We start from the raw sequence: 23039 nt of genomic DNA, 5'->3' as shown, positions 1-23039 counted from the left end.
AAATTTGTTTTCTATTGGTAATGAATGGATCGAGAAGCCTTTTGCACTGTAAGATTTGAATTTCCCTGGCAGAATTTTATGATAAACACAACCAAAGTGTTTCACAAACATGAAAAATGTGAATGGGGTAATTTTTATTGTGCAGTTTACCAAGCTCTTCGCTGCAGATGAAGTAACTGGATGAAGTAACTGGCACACCACTACGTCTACTGGCCTCATATGGACAACAAAGTTGCACAAGTGGTCTGACAGTGTGCCATCTTCCAGGCGCACTAGCCAGACTCACACTAGTCATTATGGTACTGGATAGTGCTGTCAGCCAGAGTTCATGCCATCTCTGTGGGCCTTTTCTTGAGGTTGTGAAGTTAATCAATGCTCTCATGTCATTTGCCTCCAGCAGACCAAAATGGTTGATTCACAATACAGGGTGCACCCCACATGCCGGTGACTGACAATGGTCTCTCATTAAATATCAATCAGTACTAGTTTTGGCACCCTGGTCAGCGACCTCCCTCACTGACGAGCCCCCCATCTTCACAGTTGCAACCACATTGTAGCCCTGTCTTCTCCCGGGTAACACAGGATAGCTGCCTGGTCCTCCTTTCCTGCAAGCTGATGAGCACACTCTTGGACAATGATACAGCTTCACAGACAGTTGAATCACCAGACCTCTTACATCCCACCTGATGTGCAAATGGAAGATATGGATGTACTGATATGTGTAACATTCTCCACATCTAACAAGGGTGCATGTGGTGGGAACACTGTCAGTATCACAGGCTGGTGACATAAACTACTATGGCGGGCTGGCAGTACGCAATCTTTCAGTTATATTGTCCAAAGTGAGCTATGACTGCTATGGCTGGTTACTTGGACTGATTTAGACATGCTGCATAGTGTTTTGACTTACGAGGGTGTGGTTTCCACCACTGATAGGCTTAACGGAACTTTGCTTAGTATCATACTTGCAATGTGTGTGCACAGTGAGTCAGAAGTGCTTGATATGTATCAGTATCAGTTGTGAACTACTGCATATTAAATTTCTATCTGAAACTATGGCTTATGTTAAATTTCATCAGAACTATTGTTGTTTGGTTTCATGGAATAGTAGACAATTTTAATCTGTTGCTACAGGAGCTGATTTGTGTTCAATATCCATTGTTGGCTCTAAAGTGAAAATTACAACACATTTCATGAAAAATTATTGTTATTAATAAGTACAATGATGCTTCTCTACATTAGTAGGCAGCCTCTCAATTATGGTGCAAAATACACTGAAGTGCCAAAGACCTCGTATAGGCAAGCGTATTCAAATACAGTGATATGTAAACAGGCCGAATACGGCACTGCATCAGCAATGCCTATATAAGACAACAAGAGTCCGGCCCACGTTGTTAGAGTGGTTACTGCTGCTACAATGGCAAATTATCAAGATTTATGTGAGTTTGAACTTGGTGTTATAGTCAGTGCTTGACCGATGGGACACAGCATCTTCGAGGTAGTGATGAAGTGGAGATTTTCCCATATGAACATTTCATGAGTGTACTTTGAATATGTGAATATCAAGAATGTGGTAAAACATCAAATCTCTGACATCACTGTGGCCAGAAAAAGATCCTGCAAAAACGGGACCAATGATGACTGAAGAGAATCGTTCAACATGACAAAAGTGCTGCAGATTTCAATGCTGGGCCATTCAACGAAACATAATCAATATGGGCTTTTGGAGCCAAAAGCCAATCATGTACCCTTGATGACTGCATGGCACAAATCTTTATGCCTTGCCTGGGCCTGTCAACACTGGCATTTGACTGTTGATGACCGGAAACATGTTGCCTGGTCAGACGAGTCTGGTTTCAAATTGTATCAAGCAGATGGATGTGTATGGGTATGGAGACTAACTCATGAATTTGTGAACCCTGCATGTCAGCAGGAGACTGTTCAGACTGGTGGGGTGCGTGCAGTTGAAGTGATATGGAACCCCTTATAAGTCTAGATACAACTATGACAGGTGACACATACATAAGCATCCTGTCTGATCATCTGCGTCCATTCATGTCCACTGTGCATTCTGATGGACTTTGGCAATTCCAGAAGGACAGTGCAACACCCCATACATTCAGAACTGCTATAGAGTGGCTCCAGGAACATTTTTCTTAGTTTAAACACTTACGCTGGCCACCAGACTCCCCAGACATGAACATTATTGAACATATCTGGGATGCCTTGCAATGCACTGTTCAGAAGACATCTCCACCCCCTTCTACTCTTACGGATTTATGGTTCGCCCTGAAGGATTCAAGGTACCAATTCACTCCAGCACTGGTTCAGATATTAGTCGAGTCCATGCCAAGTCATGTTGTAGCACTTCTGCATACTTGCAGGGGCCCTACACAATATTAGGCAGACATACCAGTTCCTTTGCCTCTTCAGTGTAGAAGAGATGTTAAACTATTTCTTCTAAAGAATTTTTGTAACATACCTTTTGAACCCAACTGAATATTCTTTGTCCTCTGTGAAGGATGACCTCGAGCTTGTGCTCCTTCAACACCAGACAATATGTTTAAAGCATGTTCTCGAGCCCGCAACATTAAGCTTGCTGGATGTGTCCACTGATTCAACAAGCGCTTTGCTCTAGATCTTGGCAGAAAAAGCAGCAGTCGCAACTTCCTTTTCACACCTTCCTTGGAATCATCTGTGTCTTCATTGGTTAAAATGGTCGAGTATTAGCAAGCTGAATTAACAATTGAAATACTAATACATACATTTTTTTTATAATAAACATTAGTGCTTGTGTCCCTGTTCAGTAGATATACTCAAACATAACTCTTGGCACATAAGAAACAATGGAAATATGCTTTAGCAAATTTCTTTTGCTCTTCTTTATCATCCAACTTGAGGTAGTTCAAGAGATGTGGGTATGTGAACCCCTATGGTGCTTTCCTCACATTTATAAACAAGTTATGCTTTTACAATTTTTAATTTCAACATGATAGTGAGACCTCAATGTTAGAGAACACTGTACTGTACAGATTTTACAATAAATGTGGTACTTCAAAAATGACCATTCATAACCACTACAGTTTTCAACTACCAGGAAGAAATGTTTAACATTTCCTTATGAAACTAAAAGATTATTTTTCTTTACTTTGTGGTATGACATTCCTTACAACATGTACCAATAATTACATTTAACATCATACAGAATATCAAACAATGGAAAATCCAGGATGAAATGTAACAATTTTATGAAAACAAAAGTTGCAACTCACCATATAGTGGAGATGCTGAGTCAAATATAGGCACAAACAAGACTGTTACAAATAAGTTTTCGACCAGCAAGGCTTTCATAAAAAATAGCCCCCCCCCCCCCCCCTCTCTCTCTCTCACTCTCACACACACGCAAAAGCAACTCACACACTCATGACTGCAGTCTCTGGCAGCTGAAGCCACACTGTGAGCAGCAGCACCCACGCATGATGGGAGTGGCGACTGGGTGAGGGTAAGGAGGAGGCTGGGGTGGGGAGGGGTAGGGATAGTAGGGTGGGTGTGGGGGACAGTGAAGTGTTGCAGGTGAGCATGCAGGGATGAGATGGAGAGGGGGTAAGGCAGCTATGTGCAGTTGGGAGGTTAGATGGAGGGCAGGAGAGAGGTCGGGGTGGGAAGTAACGGAAATGGAGAGAAGTAAAAAGACTGTGTGCAATGGTGGAATGAGGGTTGTGTAGTGCTGGAATGGATGAGGACAAAGACTAATGAAGGTGAGGCCAGGAAGGTTATGGGAATGTAGGATATATTGCAGGGAAAGTTCCCAACTGTGCAATTCAGAAATGCTGATGTTGGTGGCGAGGATCCATATGACAGGCTGTGAAGCAGCCATTGAAATGAAGGATTTCGTGTTGAGCAGTGTGCTCAGCAACAGGGTGGTCCATTTGTTTCTTGGCCACAGTTTGTCAGTGGCCATTCATGTGGACAGACAGCTTGTTGTTTGTCAAGCCCACATAGAATGCAGCACAGTGATTGCAGCTTACTTGTAGATCACATGACTGGTTTCACAGGTAGCCCTGCCTTTGACAGGAAAGGTGATGTTTGTGACCAGACTGAAGTAGGTGGTGGTGGGATGATGTATGGGACATGTCTTGCATCTAGGTGTGTTACAGGGTACGAGCCATGAAGTAAGGGGTTGGGATCAGGGGTTGTGTAAGGATGGACAAATATATTGCGCAAGTTCAGTGGACAGTGGAATACTGCAGTGGGAGGGGTGGGAAGATAGTATAGCGGGCAGGACATTTCTCATTTCAGGGCATAATGAGAGGTAGTTGAAACCCTGACGGAGAATGTAATTCAGTTGCTACAGTCCTGGGTGGTACTGAGTTACAAGGGGAATGCTCCTAGTGGCCATACGGTGAGACTTTGGGAGGTAGTGGGAGACTGGAAAGATAAGGCACAAGAGATTTGTTTCTGTACAAATTTGGGAGATAATTGTGTCTGAGAAGGCTTCTGTGAGACCCTTGGTATATTTTGAGAAGGACTGCTCGTCACTGCAGATGCGGTGGCCACAGGTGGCTAAGCTGTATGGAAGGAACTTCTTGGTATGGAACGGCTGGCAACTGTCAAAGTGGTTAGTAGGTTTGATATGGACAGAGGTACTGGTGTAGCCATTTTTGAGGTGGAGGTCAACATCTAGGAAGGTGGCTTGTTGGGTTGAGTAGGACCAGGTGAAGCAAATGGCAGAGAAGCTGTTGTGGTTCTGGAGGAATGTGGATAGAGTGCCCTCACCTTCGATCCAGGTCACAACGATGTTGTTAATGAATCTGGACAAGGTAAGGGGTTTAGGTTTCTGGGTGTTTAGGAGGGATTCCTCTAAATGGCCCATAACAGGTTGGCATAGGATGGTGCCATATGGCTGCCCATAGCTGTACCCTGGATTTGTTTGTAGGAAATGCCCTCAAAGGAGAAGTAATTGTGGGTGAGGATTCAGTTGGTTATGGCGATTAGGAAGGAGGTTGTTGGTTTGGAATCCGTCGGGTGTTGGGAAAGGTAGTGTCCAATAGCGATAAGGCCATGGGCATTAGGGATGTTGATGTAAAGGGAGGTGGCATCAATAGTGACAAGCAAGGCACTGTGTGGTAAAGAGACAGGAATTGTGGAGAGTCAGTGGAGGAAATGGTTGGTATCTTTTATGTAGGAGAGTGGTCCTGGGTAATAGGTTGAAGGTGTTGGTCTATGAGAGCAGAGATTTTCCCAGTGGGGGCACAGTAACCGACCACAATGAGGTATCCTGGGTAGTTGGATTTAGGGTCTTTAGGAATCATGGAGAAGGTAGGAGTGCAGGAAGTGGTAAGGGTGAGTAGAGAGATGGACTCCAAGGAGAGGTTCTGGGATGGGCCTAAGGATTTGAGGAGTGACTGGAGATTGTACTGGATTTCTGGAATGGGGTCATTGTGGAAAAATAAGTAGGTGGATGTATCTGACAGCTGGCAGAGGTCATTCTGCCAGATAATCCTTGCGGTTTAAAACAACAGTGGTGGAGCCTTTGTCTGCAGACATGATTATAAGGTTGGGATCAGTTTTTAGATGGTGGGCTGCAGATGTAAGGTTAGTTTGCATGTTGAAGGATTTGGGGAACAATGGTGGGGCAAATCCAAGGTTAAGAAGTTCTGGAAAGTTGACACGGGGTGATTTGGGGGCTACCTGTGAAACCAGTCACGTGATCTACAAGCTAAGCTGCAACCACTGTGCTGCATTCTATGTTGGCATGACAACCAACAAGCTGCCTGTCAGCATGAATGAAACTGTGGCCAAGAAACAAGTGGACCACCCTGTTGCTGATCATGCTGTCAAACATGACATCCTTCATTTCAATGACTGCTTCACAGCCTCTGCCATAGGGATCCTTCCCACCAACATAAGCTTTTCTGAATTGTGCAGCTGGGAGCTTTCCCTGCAACATATCCTATGTTTCCATAACCCTCCTGGCCTCAACCTTCAGTTGTCATTGGCCTCACCCACCCAGCCCATTCCCTGTTCTGATTCCAGTGCTACACAGCCCTCATTCCACCATTGCACACAGTTTTTTTCCTTTTCTCCTTTTCCACCACCACCACCACCACCCCCACCTCTCCCCTGCCCTGTGCCTAGCCTCCAGACTGCACATAGTTACCCTACCCACTTTCCACCTCATCCTTGCATGTTCACCAGCAGCACTTCATTGTCTCCCATCTCTACGTTACTATCCCTCCCCCCCCTCCCTCCTTACTGCCCCAGCCTCCTCCTTACCCCCACCCAGTGCCAATTCCATCATGCACTGGGGCTGCTGCTCACAGTGTGGCTTCAGTTGTCAGAGACTGCAGTCGTGTGTGAGTTACTTTTGTGTGAGTGTGTGTGCGTGTCTGTCATCTGTTTTTGATGAAGGCCTTGCTGGCTGAATGCCCATTTGTGACAATCATATACAATATGGTTCACAAATTATACTACTTTCCTGGCCTTAAAATTTTTCCTGTCAACCTGTCATTCCAGTACAGTCACACATTATTTTGCAACTTGCCAGTACACTAAATTTGTATCTTTTTCAGTAACATCTCATTCTAAATGGTTCCAATTTCTTCCTCTTCAAATTCCCCAGGGTCTATGTTTCAGTATCATAGAATTGCAAGCTTCAGACATGCGTTTTCAGGGTCTTCATTGACAGTTTCATATCAATATCTGATGCCAGCAGCATCTTTTTTTCATTGAGGAAAGCTTTCCATGCCAATCTACTTATGCTATCTTCTTGCTTCAGTCACTCTGTGTAATCTTACTCCTTAGATATGAATACTCTTTCATTTCTTTTACTTGAATGAGACTTCAGTTTTGATGTTAAACAAATCATTCCAATATACTTAGTTTTGTGATATTCCTACCCACAATCTGTGTGAAGCATACTGTTGACTCCTTCTATCAGGTCTTCTATGTTTTCCTTGCTCTTGAGCAGAAAGGATATGTTTCTAATATCTGTAACCCTTGCAGTTTTATTCTTTTTCCAAAATTTTCTTTCATTTGCTTCATTACTTTTTCAGTGTAACAATTAAACAACAATGTTGAGAAGACTAATCCTGAATTTCAACCACGACCTTGCCCTTCTTAATATTCCACTTTTATAGCCATATTTGGTTTCTGTAGATGTTGCAGATTACTTATTTGTCTCCATTCTTTGGCCCCTCTTGTTACACGATTTGAAAATTTTTACTGCCTCTTCATCTCCAAATACTACTGCAAACTACATCCATTCAAACCTGCTTACTGCATTTGTCTCCTCCTATGATTCCCCCTCCCTCCCCCCCCCCCCCCCCCCCCAGTTTCCCTGCAATACTAAATCCCTTGATATCTCCAATCTCTTTTTTTTAGTGAAATTATGTCACAAATTTCTTTTCTCCCTAAATCTTTTCAGCACTTCATCTGTTACATGATCTACCCATCTAATTTCTAGCATTCTTCTGTTGCACTACATTTCAAAATTTTCTGTTCTCTTCCTGTCTAAACTGTTTATCATCCAAATTTCACTTCCCTACAAGGCTACACCGCAGATAAATACTTTCAGAAAAGGCATCCAAACACTTAAATTTAAATTCAATGGTAACAAATTTCTCTTCTTCGTAAACACTTTTCTAACCATATCCTGTATACATTTTATATCCTCTCTACTTTTGTCATCATTGGTTATATTGTTGTCCAAACATCAATACTCGTCCACTGCTTTCTGAGTCTCATTTCCTAATCTAATTCCCTCAACAGCACCTGATTTAATTCGTCTCTATTCCATTATCCTTGTTTTGCTTTTGTTGATGTTCATTTTATATACTCCTTTCAAGACACTGTCCATTCTGTTCAACCTTTCTTCCTTTCCTTTACCAATGTTCTAAGAGTAGTAGTACGGTCAGCACTGCGTTGTGTGTTCCTACATTACTCCAGAACCCAAAACTTATCAAGCTCCATATCAGCTTCTACCAGTTTAGCCATTCTTCTGTAAATAATTGGTGTTGGTATTTTGCAACCATGGCACATTAAAATGAGAGTTCAGTAACATTCACACTTGACAGCATTTGCTTCCTATGGAATTGGAATTGTTATGTTCTTGTTGAAATCTGAGGGTATTTCATGTGTCTCATATATCTTGGACAGAAGGTGGAATAATTTTGTCATGGCTGGCTCTCCCAAGGATATCAGTAATTCTGAGGCAATGTCATCTACTCCAAGGGGCTTGTTTCAATTAAGATCTTTTACTGCCCTGTAAAATTCTTCTCACATTATCATACCTCCCATTTCAACTTCATTTATTTCCCCTTCTATTTCTGTAAACTTTCTCCTGTTTCAATCATTGCTCATTTGAAATACTCAACAATTTCTGGTTCTTCCAACTTATTTAGGTCCCATCTCCTTCATTACCCACCTTTTAGCAGTTTCTTCAGTTTTAATCTACAGTTCACAACCAACCAATTATGGTCAAGATCCACATCTGCCTCTGAGAAGGACTTATGGTTTGAAATCTGGTTTTGAAATCTCTGTTTCACCATTATATAATCAATACAAAACCTTCCAGTATCTTCCAGTCTCTTCCAAATATACAGCATTCTTTCATGATTCTTAAACTAAGTGTCAGTGGCAAATAGATTATCAGGTGCAGTGGTAGTCGGCATCTAAGGATACAACTGTGATGAGTGTTTAGTTCATGTCTGTCTTGGCTATGCTAATGCATTCACTATGCTGTTCATAGAAGCTTACTCACACTCCTATTGTCTTATTCACCATTAGGTCTTCTCCTGCATTATCCCTATTTGATAGTGTGTTTATTACCCTGTACTCAACTGACCAGAAGTCCTGACTGTACTTCACTATTTCCCACTATTTCTAACTTCAAACTACCCTTCTTCCTTTCTAAATTTTATAACCTAATCTGATCAAGGGATTTAACATCCCAAGCTCCACACCCTACTGAATACCAGTTTTGTTTTCTTGGTGATGACGTCCTCCTGAGTAATCTCTGTGTGAAGATCTTAATGGGGGATTATTTTACTCCAGAATATGTTACCAAAGAGGATGCCATCACCATTTAACCGTACAGTAGAGCTGTTACCCATGGGAAAATTAGTGATTGTGGTTTCTCATTGCTTTTAGCCCTGGGATGGTAGCTTAACTTCTCTTTTTTCTTCTCTTAAATACACAGTTATAACTGCGTACTTATATTGTACTCCTACAGCATTGGCCATACGTTCAAAGCATGTTCTCGAGCTCACAACATTATTTCATTTCCTATGAAATGGAACAGATATGAAATAGAGCAGACACTCGGACATTTTACATGACAGTCAGAAATTGATTCTCAAAATTTTATACATTTTTGACTTAATTAGATATTATTTAATTTGCTACACTTAAGGAAATTACAATTACCTGCCATAATAGCCTTCATGACATCAATCTGCAGTTCAAAAACGCTGCGCTGAAGGTATTGCAAAAACATAGAGAAAGACAACGTCCTGTATCCAAGATACGTAAAAAAGGAGGTAAATCCTTGAGGCAGAGGAAAAGCTAATGATTCTATGGCATAGTAATAACGCTCCAAGAGGACAAACATTACATTGCGTCGGTCTTCATCTAGCTGGTCTCTGAAAAATTTTAACTAACATCAGCACAATTTTGTAGACAATACAAAACTTGTATTTGGAAAACAGAAGCAACAAAAATATTAAGGGTAAGCAATTCAATGTGTTAAATCCAAAATGCAAGACAGGATAAACATCATTCATTTTTCAACATGTCAAAAATATAAAAATTATAAACAGGAATAATGAAAGACACAGCGACTATACTCACCAGGAAATACAGTTTGAAATCACAGTTAGTAATCATAAACATTTTGTAACATCTGGTATTGAACTAAGAGATATTACTGGCATTTACAAGGAAATTTAATTATCTTTGTGTGTACTGATCATCTAGTGTTAATACTGAAACAATATTTAACAGATTAAACACAGTTTTTGACACAGTCTGAACCCTCAGGAAATGTTTTGCTGGGACTCCATAGCAGATGATTCCTACCGTATTTACTCAAATCCAAGCCGCACCTGCAAAATGAGACTAGAAATCAAGGAAAAAAAAAATTCCCAAATCTAAGCCGCACCTGAAATTCGAGACTTGAAAATCAAGGGGAGAGAAAAGTTTTAGATCACACTTCCAAATAGAAACAAAGTTGGTCCATTGTAACATGAGACACAATTTCGGTCGAATGGATGAAGATACAGCTACAGTAGTTTGGTTCGAGTCGTAAATTTAGCAGTTAAGCTTTACCAGGTAGCCATTGCTATGTATCAAGCGCTTTGTCCGTATTTATACGGGTACCCTTCCTTTTTCACATGCTTTGTCTGGTTTGAATCAATGCTTATTTTGCTTTCATCTGATAAGTGCTGTTCACTTTTTTATAAGTGTTTACGCCACTCTAAGCTGAAAATGCATTATTGTACTGTGTCATGTTTTGTTTGTTGCATTCTGATAATGAGTGTTTATGACCTGTCGTCGCTCGCGGCATGGCTTGCTTTTGTGCGTGCTACCGCCACTTACTATATATATAAAAAAAAGAGGAACTGTCTCATTAGTGAAACAATAGCAAGAGACTGCTATTTGTTGTTACTTACACTGCTGCTTTCTTTGATAATTATCAACAAGTTTAGTGATAATTTTTCTCCGTTTGAAAATCTTTGCAGACGCTTCTTTAGTACATTCCATTCTGCACAGGAATTAGAGTCATCTTAGATTTAAAAATCTAGTCAGTTGCCATGCTTCATTTCTGACTGTATCACTATTCAGCATAAGAATAATATGAATATAAATGTGACATGTATATTCTTCTGCGTTTGCTGTTGTCTCACTCTAGTTTCGCAGTTTACTGGGCAGACAGGATTTAAATGAGATAGCAGCAAACATGAAAGAATACATGGCATAATGTTTACATTCATATTATTCTTATGCTGAAGAGAATACAGCAGGAGATTCACAGTTCATAAAAGTTCCTATTAGCAACCATCTCTTGTCACAGATAGGAAAAAATACAAAACTTAGAGTTGGCGATATTGACATACATCCCAAACAGTCTTGCCAGTCATATTTTTGTAGTAGATTTTGAGTGAGGACTTCAGATGCAGAGTGCGTTGTTGTTGTCTTCAGTCCGTAGACTTGTTTGATGCAGCTCTCCACGCTTTTGTATCCTGTGCAATGCAGAGTAGCAACACTTATAAAATAAGAATGAAAATAATTTAGAAATTAAACACTGAAATTTAAAACAAAAATTTATTAGGTTTGAATATAACAGAGGGAAACATTCCACATGGAAAAAATATATCTAAAAAGAAAGAAAGTGATGAGACTTACCAAACAAAAGCGCTGGCAGGTCGATAGACACACAAACAAACACAAACATACACACAAAATTCTAGCTTTCGCAACAAACGGTTGCTTCGTCAGGAAAGAGGGAAGGAGAGGGAAAGATGAAAGGAAGTGGGTTTTAAGGGAGAGGGTAAGGAGTCATTCCAATCCCGGGAGCGGAAAGACTTACCTTAGGGGGAAAAAGGACGGGTATACACTCGCACACACACACATATCCATCCGCATATACACAGACACAAGCAGACATTTGTAAAGGCAAAGAGTTTGGGCAGAGATCCCGTAACTACCCTCCCGACCTGGTACAGGAGCAAATAACCAGAGCCACTTCCTCATCTCCTCAAACCCGGAACCTTCCACAGAAGAACCCCAAAAGTGCCCCACTTGTGACAGGATACTTTCCGGGACTGGATCAGATTCTGAATGTGGCTCTCCAGCAGGGATACGACTTCCTCAAATCCTGCCCTGAAATGAGATCCATCCTTCATGAAATCCTCCCCACTCCACCAGAATGTCTTTCCGCCGTCCACCTAACCTTCGTAACCTCTTAGTTCATCCCTATGAAATCCCCAAACCACCTTCCCTACCCTCTGGCTCCTACCCTTGTAACCGCCCCCGGTGTAAAACCTGTCCCATGCACCCTCCCACAACCATCTACTCCAGTCCTGTAACCCGGAAGGTGTACACGATCAAAGGCAGAGCCACGTGTGAAAGCACCCACGTGATTTACCAACTGACCTGCCTACACTGTGAAGCGTTCTATGTGGGAATGACCAGCAACAAACTGTCCATTCGCATGAATGGACACAGGCAGACAGTGTTTGTTGGTAATGAGGATCACCCTGTGGCTAAACATGCCTTGGTGCACGGCCAGCACATCTTGGCACAGTGTTACACCGTTCGGGTTATCTGGATACTTCCCACTAACACCAACCTGTCAGAACTCCGGAGGCGGGAACTTGCCCTTCAGCATATCCTCTCTTCTCGCTATCCGCCAGGCCTCAATCTCCACTAATCTCCAATTTCTATTTGCCGCCGCTCGTACCTCACCTGTCTTTCAACATCACCTTTGCCTCTGTACTTCCGCCTCGACTGACATCTCTGCCCAAACTCTTTGCCTTTACAAATGTCTGCTTGTGTCTGTGTATATGCAGATGGATATGTGTGTGTGTGCGAGTGTATACCCGTCCTTTTTTCCCCCTAAGGTAAGTCTTTCCGCTCCCGGGATTGGAATGACTCCTTACCCTCTCCCTTAAAACCCAATTCCTTTCATCTTTCCCTCTCCTTCCCTCTTTCCTGACGAAGCAACCGTTTGTTGCGAAAGCTAGAATTTTGTGTGTATGTTTGTGTTTGTTTGTGTGGCTATCGACCTGCCAGCGCTTTTGTTTGGTAAGTCTCATCACTTTCTTTCTTTTTAAATTTATTAGGTTTGTAATACATCTTATGCAAAATGTCCGCCCCAATAGGTGAGTGGTCAGCGCAGCAGTCTGTCTCACACCAAGGGGCCCGGGTTCGATTCCTGGCTGGGTCGGAGATTTTCTCGATCAGGGACTGGGTGTTGTGTTGTCTTCATTATCGTTTCATCATCATCAGTGGAAGGCAATGCGAAACCACCACTGGAATCACTTCCCTAGACGCTCATGCGGTGGACCTCTCTGACGAGACTTCCCCCAAGACAAGACCTGCTGTAAGGCAGAACCTAAAGTCAAGTTAAACGAAATGTTTAAAATATCAGTCATGATTCTGAATCATTATCACTCAATTCTTTGATGCTCATTTCTTCATACAGAGCATCGTCCTCCATACCATCTAGTGCATTGGATATCAAACTTTTTAAAATGCTTGTTGCACAGTCTGATTTGGAACACACTTCCATGCATCATAAATCCATTGGCACACTTGTGACAAACTTGCGTGTTTTACATGTCTTGTTGGTGTCAGTTGTCTGTCGCTTTTCAAAAGCCAGTCTGTGTACATGGTTTAAGCTCGTCCTTAAATGGTTTATTCAAACAGATGTCAAGTGGCTGCAGAATTGACGTCATCCCACCTGGAATTATTCTCATGTCCATTTTGCTTTCCTCTAATTTTCGTTTTACTGCAGGTGTTGTATGGCCTGCATACGCATCTAATACCAACAGACTGCGTTAACCAAGCATTGCACCAGGGCGAGGATACCACACACGCCCAATCCATTCCAGCACCATGTCCTCCGAAAACCACCCAGTTTTGTTTGCTCGTACAATTACAGTTTTTGGAAACACTTCCAATTTCAGTAAAGTCTTTCTCTTGAAAACTATAAATGGGGGTAATTTATTTCCATCTGCTGCGCAAGCAACCATGACGGACATACGCTGTTTTTCACCCCCTGATGTAAGAACAATTTTGTCTTTCTTTCCTTTGCCATCAACCATATAATTTGACGGCATGTCAAAATATATGGGAGTCTGGTCAGCAATTCCTATCTGACCAAGAAGGTATTGCTTTTCTGTGCATCGCCTAATTATGAAGCACTGAAATTCCACAATGATTTCTTCGTAATTTTTGGGCAGATTCTGTGCAACTGAAGTACGCCTCCGAAGTGAAAAACCCCAGTGCTTCATAAACAGATCAATCCAGCTGCGACTAGCCTTAAAATTTTCGATTTTTTGCTCTCTAGCAATTTCAGGTGCCTTAATTTTTAAAATTTTGGCATTCACAGGCAGGAATTTCTGATGCTGTTCCTTAACAAATTCATTTAAAATCACTTCTAGTGCATGATAGTGGCCACACTTTGGCCCACTAAATGCTTTTCTGCTACTTGAACATTCAAATAATTTGTCTCTCTGCAGTCGCCATCGCCTGACATTGCTCTCATCAGTCCCGTATCGCAGACCTGCAGCACGATTAGCACTTTGTTCCGCAAAAGAAATAACTCCCCCCTTGAATTTGGCACTATAATGAAAGCGCTTCATTATGATTCACTAACACCAACAAGCACTTCACAAAATTCCACGAAGCAATAGGTGCTGCTACGTGAAATCTTAATTAGCCCCAGTGTATGAACTCGTGCAACAATCTTAAAGCCTTGTGCATTGTTGGTATTTTTGTGTAGAGAAATTTATTTTTGTTGCTACAAATATTTGAATGGCTGCTACATTCAAAGATGAACAATATGCAATTTCTATTTACTTTGTTGGATAATGTATGAAAATGCAGTGATCGAAACTCGGGGCGGAGAAAAAACCTCGTGTTCTACCTTTTTTTTAAAAACATATATTTACTGACACAGAGGTTTTGGTGCCAGTATTTATCTTTGTGCCTGCAAAGCATGCCTGTGTAGTGCTACATATATTCGATGGCAGAAGTTAGTTGTGGTGGCACCTACCAACGTTTTTCAGAACTTCAGCTTACTTTACACTTGATTTTAAGCTGCAGGTGGGTTTTTGGGTTACAAAACCACAAAAAAAGTGCGGCTTGGATTTGAGTAAATACGGTACATGTTGTCATGTTGATTCAACATCAGTTATGACCGCAGTGAACATTGGATCATTAACATTCAACACTGGATTAATGGAAACGTGTCGCTTGATTGGGTGAATCATGTTTGTTGTTACTTCAAGTTGGTGCTTGTGTTTGGATACACTGGCTGCTCAAAACATACACTGCACCACAGATGCTGGCCAGTGGAGGCAGCATTACGCTAAAGGTGACATTCACATGGGCTTTCATGTGACTTGTGGTAGCAATTGAAGAATTATCATGGCTGTGAACTACATGAACATTATTTCGGACCACCTGCATCCATTTATGCTGGATGTCTTCCCCAGTAGCAGTGGCATCTTCCACCAGGGTAACTGTCCATGCCACAAGGCCAGAATGATGCTACAATGGCTTGAAGAGCATGGTTGAGTGCACCCTTTGCACTCGCAAACCACCAGCCAGCAATTTATGTGAGTTGTGTGATCTGTGCATAGACATCTGGTATCACACACCTCTGGAAACCTACCAAGAACTGGTCAAATCCATGTTGGGCAGAATTGGTGCTGTACTGCAATCAAAATTTGGACCAAATTAAACCAGTGGTCATATTATTTTAGTTGAAATTATAAAACCTATGGGGTGTTTTGAATTAGCTGCTTCTAGACTTACCATGATGTTAAATTTTACCATTCATTCAGAGGGAATTAGGATTATATGAGTAAAATACTAGCACCTAGCACACAATGGAATGAAGCTAAACTCATTTTCAAAATGTTTAATCTTAATCATAGAGATCTAGACATATTTGATGTAGAGCATATGTTGAATATGCTTATTTCATTTTCAGCCAATATATGCATTCTAAAGGCTTTGTAACCGACATAGTGTACTTTGTACTGGACATTCTCTTCTACTAGTAAGCATGCCAGTGCCATCTGTTGACCTATGTTTGAACTTCCATACACGCACAAAGTGTCGGCCGTGAAAAAGTTTGTGGCTAAGAGTTCAGTAAAAGTTCAGTAATGTTCTGATATGTTTTTCTTGTGAAAGAGGTTTCCATAATTTCAAAACTAGTTACAACTATAAGTCAGAAGAATTGCAGATGCCATGGAAAAGTTTCAAAAAATCATTAGTCCTTAACTTTGGTTTGCTACAAAAATTCACATTTTGTTTGTGTGCCAGTTCTAAGTGTTTGTACTTTTTTTAACAATAGTTTGTTGTTAGTAATTAGTTGAAAAGTTTTCAATAATGATCAAGAATTATAAAGAAAAAACTCAGCGTGGAAGAGATTTTAGAACTTCTCGAAAATAGTGATGTATCTGATACTGAAGAACTTGAATATGATGATGATTTTTCTTCAGTGGCTGACAGCAATGGTGAATTTTACCAGAAAATGGAGTATCTCAAGGAAGAAGATTTAGACTGATTTTGATATACTAATCCAGAGAGGAGAAAGTACAAACTGGATCAGACTAGGGAAAGGAGTAAGACAAGGATGCTGTTTATCACCTACTCTTTTCAACCTGTACTTGGAAAATATGATTGACCAATGCTCATTAGATGACAAAGGAGTAGAAATTGGAGGAAGAAGAGTAGGGTGTTTGAGATTTGCTGATGACATGGTCCTTCTAGCCACAGGGGAAAAAGAATTACAGGATTTGGTGGACACCATTGCAACTAACGGAAAAAAATATGGAATGAAAATTAACACAAATAAAACAAAAGTATTGGCAATAGGAGGAAATAAGGAAATAAAAATTGTGCTGAATGGAGAAACACTAGAACAGGTACAAAATTTTAAGTATCTTGGAAGCAGGATAGACACCGACTGGAAGTGCACCACAGAAATTAAAACAAGGATAGCAATGGCAAAAGAGGCATTTTATAAGAAAAGGAGAATCTTCTGCAGCGGTCTGGACAGAGAACTCAGAAAGAGACTCATAAAATGTCTTGTATGGAGTGTTCTTCTATATGGCGCTCAAACATGGACTATGAGGAAAAAAGACAGAGAAAGGCTGGAGGATTTTGTGATCTGTACATGGCGGAAGATGGAAAGAATAAGTTGGATGGACAGAGTAAGAAATGAAGAGGTACTGAGAAGAGTGGGAGAGAAAAGACAGTTACTAGATGTAATAAAGAGAAGAAAGAGAAATTGGATTGGGCATATATTAAGAAAGAATGGCGGACTGATAAAAACAGTTTTAGAAGGTTATGTAGAAGGGAAAAGGAAGCGAGGAAGGAAGAGATTCCAGATACTGGATGACATGATGGACGGTACAACATACAGCAGCCTTAAGAAGGAAGCAATGGATCACAGAAAATGGAGAGGCAAAGGACCTGCTAATATAGCAGATAACTGATGATGATGATGATCCAGCCAGAAGGCAAAATGAACTACGGTGATTTATTCAAGAGCTTACCAGCAATGATGGTTCTGTAATCCTCACAAAGTGGTTTGACAACAGCTCAGTCACTTTGAGCTCAAACTTCAAAGGCACCGGAATCAAACAAGGCTGTAGTTGTTGGGATAAGAGGGAAATATTTTACCTAGATGTTCTGAGACTTGAAGTTGTGAAATTGTACAACATTACCATGGATGGTATTGACAGCTATGACACTTTTATTTCAGTTCATAGAACATTTATTAAAATATGAAAGCAGACACAATGCTCTGGCCATTGATATGGCTGTCTTGGGCTTCCTGGAAAGAAAACTTTGAATCTACATCATTTTTGTCAGTCTACTGTAGAATCACAGATTATGACATGAAATTGGAATATGAAGAAGAGAGGCAGACCTTCAAATGAAGCTACCCCATTACATGTGCCTACAAAGCATAAAAATGAACTGAAAATGGTTGAGGATACTGGATATGATACTGTAGACCATTGCCATGCATTAGTGTAAATCAGCATCCAGATGCAAAAGTCATGAGTGAAAAGCTATAATGCACATGCAGTGTCCCAAATGCAAGTTCCATCTTTGTAAAGCAACAGGAAACTTCCCAACAAGAAGTACATCCGAGTCCCAAACTATGATAGATAACATTTTTTTAGATGTAAGTAGACATCAGAATTATACTGTCAGGCAGGTTATAAGTGTGCTATCAGATCATGATGTACAAATTCTCACTCTTTATGATGTTAATCTGTTCAAAAAAACAATTTCCTCAATGGAAATTCATAAGAGTAATGAACAAAGAGGCAAAAGAAACGGTTGCAGCAAATGGATTTGTCTTTAGCATGTAGCCTTGATAATGTTGTAACTTAATTTAAATGTTTTATAAATGAATTCTATGCTCTTTTTGAAGAAATATTTCCAAAGAAATGGGTCAGAAACAGTGCTCCCAATTCTGTAAGTAAGCCTTGGATTACAAATGGTATAAAACAGTCATGTAAAACCAAAAGGGAAACTTATGCTGCAATAAGATTATCTACATATGTAGAAAAATGGGAATACTATAGATTATACTCTAAAATTTTAAATAAACTAATTCAGAAATTGAAAGCCCTTTATTATGAGAAGAAAAAAAATTCTAATAATAAAATAAAAACAATTTGGAGCATTGTAAAAAAAGAAACAGGAAGAGATACAACAAGCAAAGAAGATGTAAATAAAATCAGATATGAAGGTACCCTAGTAGATAAACCCAAAAGTGTGGCTGAGATTTGTAATACACACTTCCTGTCAGTAACTCAACAGATTGGTTGCAAGCCCAATGTTGATGAAGCTGTAACTCTTTGTCAAGCTGTATATTCAAACACAATTTCAGAAATGCACCTTAATACTGTCACTATAGATGAAATTCAAAAAAACATCATGTCTCTAAAAAGTAAGAACTCTGCAGGGGGTTGATAATATTTCTAGTAATGTATTGAAATATTGTCACAGAAGAAGCTAAGTAGCACCATGGTGTAATGGATATGATACTAAACTGTTGCATTGGGGATCGTGAGTTCAAAGCTCACCTGGACTGTAAAATTTTAATTTCTACATTCAGTTCGAGTACATTCTAGAAGTATCAAAAAATGACAAAAATCACTGTACTGGAATGTTCTGCAGCCGTATATGTACTGTAAGTGTTCAGACCGGAGGCAGTTCGCTCGCACTCTTGTATGTGCAAGTGCTGAATAAACCTTCATTAAGTGAAATTAGTGTTCGTCATTCATCTAATTGCACCTTCTTCTACATGACATTATTCTGGTGGAGATGCTGGGTATTGGAATTTGTGATATTGCACATTATCGACGATACAGTGGCTCCCATCAGGCCATGACAGAGCTGCCGTTTATGTGGAGAGAAACCTGAGTTCAAGCCATATTCAACAGATCACAATCTACCAGAGACAGTAGAAGAGGACGTTACGATGACAGCAATGGTGTGCCACCACACGAAACATCCTTCCGGGTTCTCTGGTGACGATTGCCAAGATCCAAACAAGTGGCTGAAGGTATATGAGCGTATAGCCAAATTTAACGAATGGGATGACACCGTGTGTTTGGCTAACATATTTTTGTACTTGGAGGGCACTGCCAAGCTACAGTATGAGAACAATGAGGAGAAGTTCACAAGCTGGGAAGTATTCCAGGCAAAACTGCCCAAGTATTTTGGCAACACACAACACAACGACAGAAGTGCAATGCTGAAGATAAATTAAAGTGCAGGGCACAGCATCCAGGAGAAACTACAGCATCCTACATTCAAGATGTCTTGGAGCTGTGTAAAATAGTGGATCCTAGAATGAAGGAGGAAGATAAGGTTGCACATCTCATGAAGGGTGTTGCTGAGGACATGTATCAAGCCCTACTCATGAAAGTGTTCTCGTAAAGATAAGTCATTTTAGATTATAAAACATATAGATTAGTACTGAATACGTGGTAAATAAGTGTATTAGTGTGCCGTTTAAGTCTACCATTAAAGGTTTCATTTTTCTTTACGTAATATAGCAGAAAACACGAAAAGACCGTACAGTCGTATTTTCTGTTTACGTTCTGCTGAAGCAAATCTATAGAATTTCGTTTAGTTGTTCCTTGCTCTCTCCAGCAATTTAACTTAGCGTACCTCTTCATTATTTAACTAGCATTTCCGGAAAGTAGCGTAAAGTTTAAGTTGTTGTTTCAGAAACTTTGCACTTTTGTTTTTGTTTACACACAGTTGCGTATAGGCCAAATTTGTGTAACCATATTTTCGTGTTTATCTGTAATTTAACTGACTTATTCTTAATAAACTATTACGTTTATCATGAGTGAAAAGTGCTTGACTTGCCGTAGAATTGTTAGGTCGGGGCTTTGGTGTGATGGGTGCTGTAGTTTTTTCCATGTGGGTGACTGTAGTGGCGTGGGAATAGGGGAAGTAAATGAGACTCATCAGTGGTTTTGTAGGATTTGTAGTAGAGATAGGAAGATACTAGAACAGGAGGGGAAAATTGCCGCCCTTCAGGCTGAGTTAGACAAGGCCAGGGGAGATCTTGACAGGTTAAGGAGGGAGAAGGGTAAAGAGAGGTGGGAAGTGGCAACAGGCAACAGGAGGAACAGGCCTAGAACTTTGTCTGACAGCTTTATGGTGAATGTGGAAAACAGATTTGACCTGTTGCTTCAGTTAGAAGCTGGTGAGCCTCAAGCAGTTGCAGGTGTAGACAGGGCACAACAAACTTTCAGCAGCAAATTGAAAAGTAAGAATGTAGGGAAATCAGTAAAGAGAAAGAAAGTGTTGTTGTTAGGTAGTTCCCATGGAAGAGGTGTTGGCCAACTTTTGCAGGATGAACTAGGATCAGAATACCAGGTCACCAATTTTTTTAAACCTAGTGCTGGTCTGGAGCAGGTGACAGATGATTTAGGATCACTTTGCAAAGATTTCACTAAGGAAGACACCGTGGTTATAGTGGGTGGGGCAGGTAACAGTATTGACAGAGATCCTGGGTACAGTATAGAGTGTGACTTGGTGAAGATTGCATCAGCATCGAAGCATACTAGTGTTGAGTTTGTATCTGTTCTTGGGCGCCATGACCGACCTCATTTGAACTCTTCTGTCAAGAGAGTTAATTTGGAGCTGGAACGGCTGCTCATGTCGGGTGCGGGGTCACACATTGGTGTGGTTCCTGTTGATTCTCTCAGTAGGTGGGATTATACTAGGCATGGCCTTCACCTCAACAGGAAGGGGAAGGGTAATTTGGCTGGGGAAATAGCAGGAAAGTTAAAGGGGGGAGGCACTGTCATGAGTGGTAAAATACCAGTGGTTATAGGATTCAGAAAAGACCCTTTTTTAGGGTAGGGAGGACAGAAAGAAAGCAAATTTTAAGAGAGGTTAGAACTGAGACAAATCTTCAGTTTGAGAAAGAAATCAAAAAACATAATTCCAGCTTATTACATCAGCATAAACAGCCATTGGTTAAGAATTTTCAACTGTCAGCAGATATTTTAACTCCACCCAATTTTAACTCAGTCAATGAGAAATGTCAGCTATCTTTATTGCATCAAAATATTCGAGGACTGAGAAATAAAATTAATGAATTAACTATCTGCATAGATGAATTAGAGTCTTCAAACCCAGCTGACATAATCTGCCTCTCTGAACATCATGTGACCACTGGTATAGAACTTTTAAGTGTTACAGGGTTTAGGTTAGCATCTCACTTTTGTAGATCAGAAATGGAGAAAGGAGGAGTTGCCACATTCATCAGGAACTGTCATAAATTTAAGAACATAGACATTCATAAATTTTGCCTAGAACAGCATATGGAAGCATGTGCAACATAATTAGAATTTCACAAAAAATCCTTCATAATATTAAGTGTATATCGAGCACCTGCAGGTAACTTTAATCTGTTTGTCAACCACCTTGAAGCTGTACTGGCCCATTTAACAACCAAAAACAAAGAAATAGTGGTTGCTGGTGATTTCAATGTAGATTTCTTTAAAGACTCTCCCAATAAGAACTTGTTTGAGTTAGTAACACTATCATTCAACTTAATTCCCACAGTAAAGTTCCCCACTAGGATAGCCACTTGCTCACAAACAGCCATTGATAATATCTTTATAGAAAAGTCCAATGAACAAAATTATATTACAAAACCAATAGTCAATGGCCTCTCAGACCATGACATGCAGTTCCTTCTGTTAAATGTTAATACTGAACAGGATATAAAATCTGTTAAATCTGAGCTCAAAAGGGTAATCAGTAAGCCAAAAATTGATTATTTTAGGACACTCCTCAGAGACATTCACTGGACTGATGTTTACAGCGTTCATGGCATGAATGAAAAATATAACATTTTTGCTAATAAAGTGCTTACCTTATTCGAACACTGCTTTCCCCCAAAACTTACCAAGGTTAGAGCAAAGTCTACAAAGAAGCCATGGATTACTCGAGGAATAGGGGTATCTTGTAAAACAAAAAGAAAACTGTATCTGTCACTCCGAAACATTTCCAATGTTGATGCTATAGCACATTATAAGAAATACTGCAAAATATTAAAGACTGTAATACGGATGTCAAAGCAAATATATTACAAGGAAAAGATAGTCATATCAGATAACAAAATAAAGACAATATGGGATATAGTGAAGGAGGAGACCGGTAGAACCAGACATGAAGAGGAACAAATAGCATTAAGAGTAAATGATAGATTGGTGACAGATGTGTATAGTGTTGCAGAACTTTTTAACAAACATTTTATAACTGTTACTGAAAAGATGGGGTTGTCAGGTTCGGTAGATGCTGCTATGGATTACCTTAGACCAGACATTTCAAGTAACTTCCTTAATATGAATTTGACCCTCACTACCCCAACAGAAATAATGTCCATCATAAAATCTTTAAAATCAAAAACATCTAGTGGGTATGATGAAATATCAACAAAGTTAATTAAAGAATGTGATTCTGAGCTAAGTAGCATATTAAGCTATCTATGTAACCAGTCGTTTATTAGTGGAATATTTCCTGAATGGCTGAAATATGCTGAAGTTAAGCCACTGTTTAAGAAGGGAGATAAAGAAATAGCATCAAATTTCCGTCCAATTTCACTGTTGCCAGCATTCTCAAAAATTTTCGAAAAAGTAATGTACAGTCGTCTTTATAACCATCTTATCTCAAATAACATACTGTCAAAGTCACAGTTTGGATTTCTAAAAGGTTCTGATATTGAGAAGGCTATCTACACTTACAGT

At 40.2% G+C, this 23039-nt stretch overlaps 1 protein-coding gene across 4 annotated transcripts in view; it reads right to left on the bottom strand.

The window, feature by feature from the left end:
• Positions 1 to 23039, bottom strand: part of LOC126253107 (protein pigeon) — a 486240-nt gene that overhangs the window by 45759 nt on the left and 417442 nt on the right. For all 4 annotated transcript variants that reach the window (XM_049954213.1, XM_049954212.1, XM_049954214.1 and 1 more), the window contains 2 exons: positions 9427 to 9641; positions 2483 to 2701 (listed from right to left, as the gene is read on the bottom strand). In XM_049954213.1, the coding sequence (XP_049810170.1) occupies positions 2483 to 2701; positions 9427 to 9641 (434 nt within the window). The remainder of the gene's footprint in view (positions 1 to 2482; positions 2702 to 9426; positions 9642 to 23039) is intronic.

Source organism: Schistocerca nitens, chromosome 4 (assembly GCF_023898315.1).
Source record: "Schistocerca nitens isolate TAMUIC-IGC-003100 chromosome 4, iqSchNite1.1, whole genome shotgun sequence".
NCBI lineage: Eukaryota > Metazoa > Arthropoda > Insecta > Orthoptera > Acrididae > Schistocerca > Schistocerca nitens.
The sequence above is the reverse complement of the archived record's forward strand: the minus strand, read 5'-3'. Positions and strand labels throughout refer to the sequence as shown.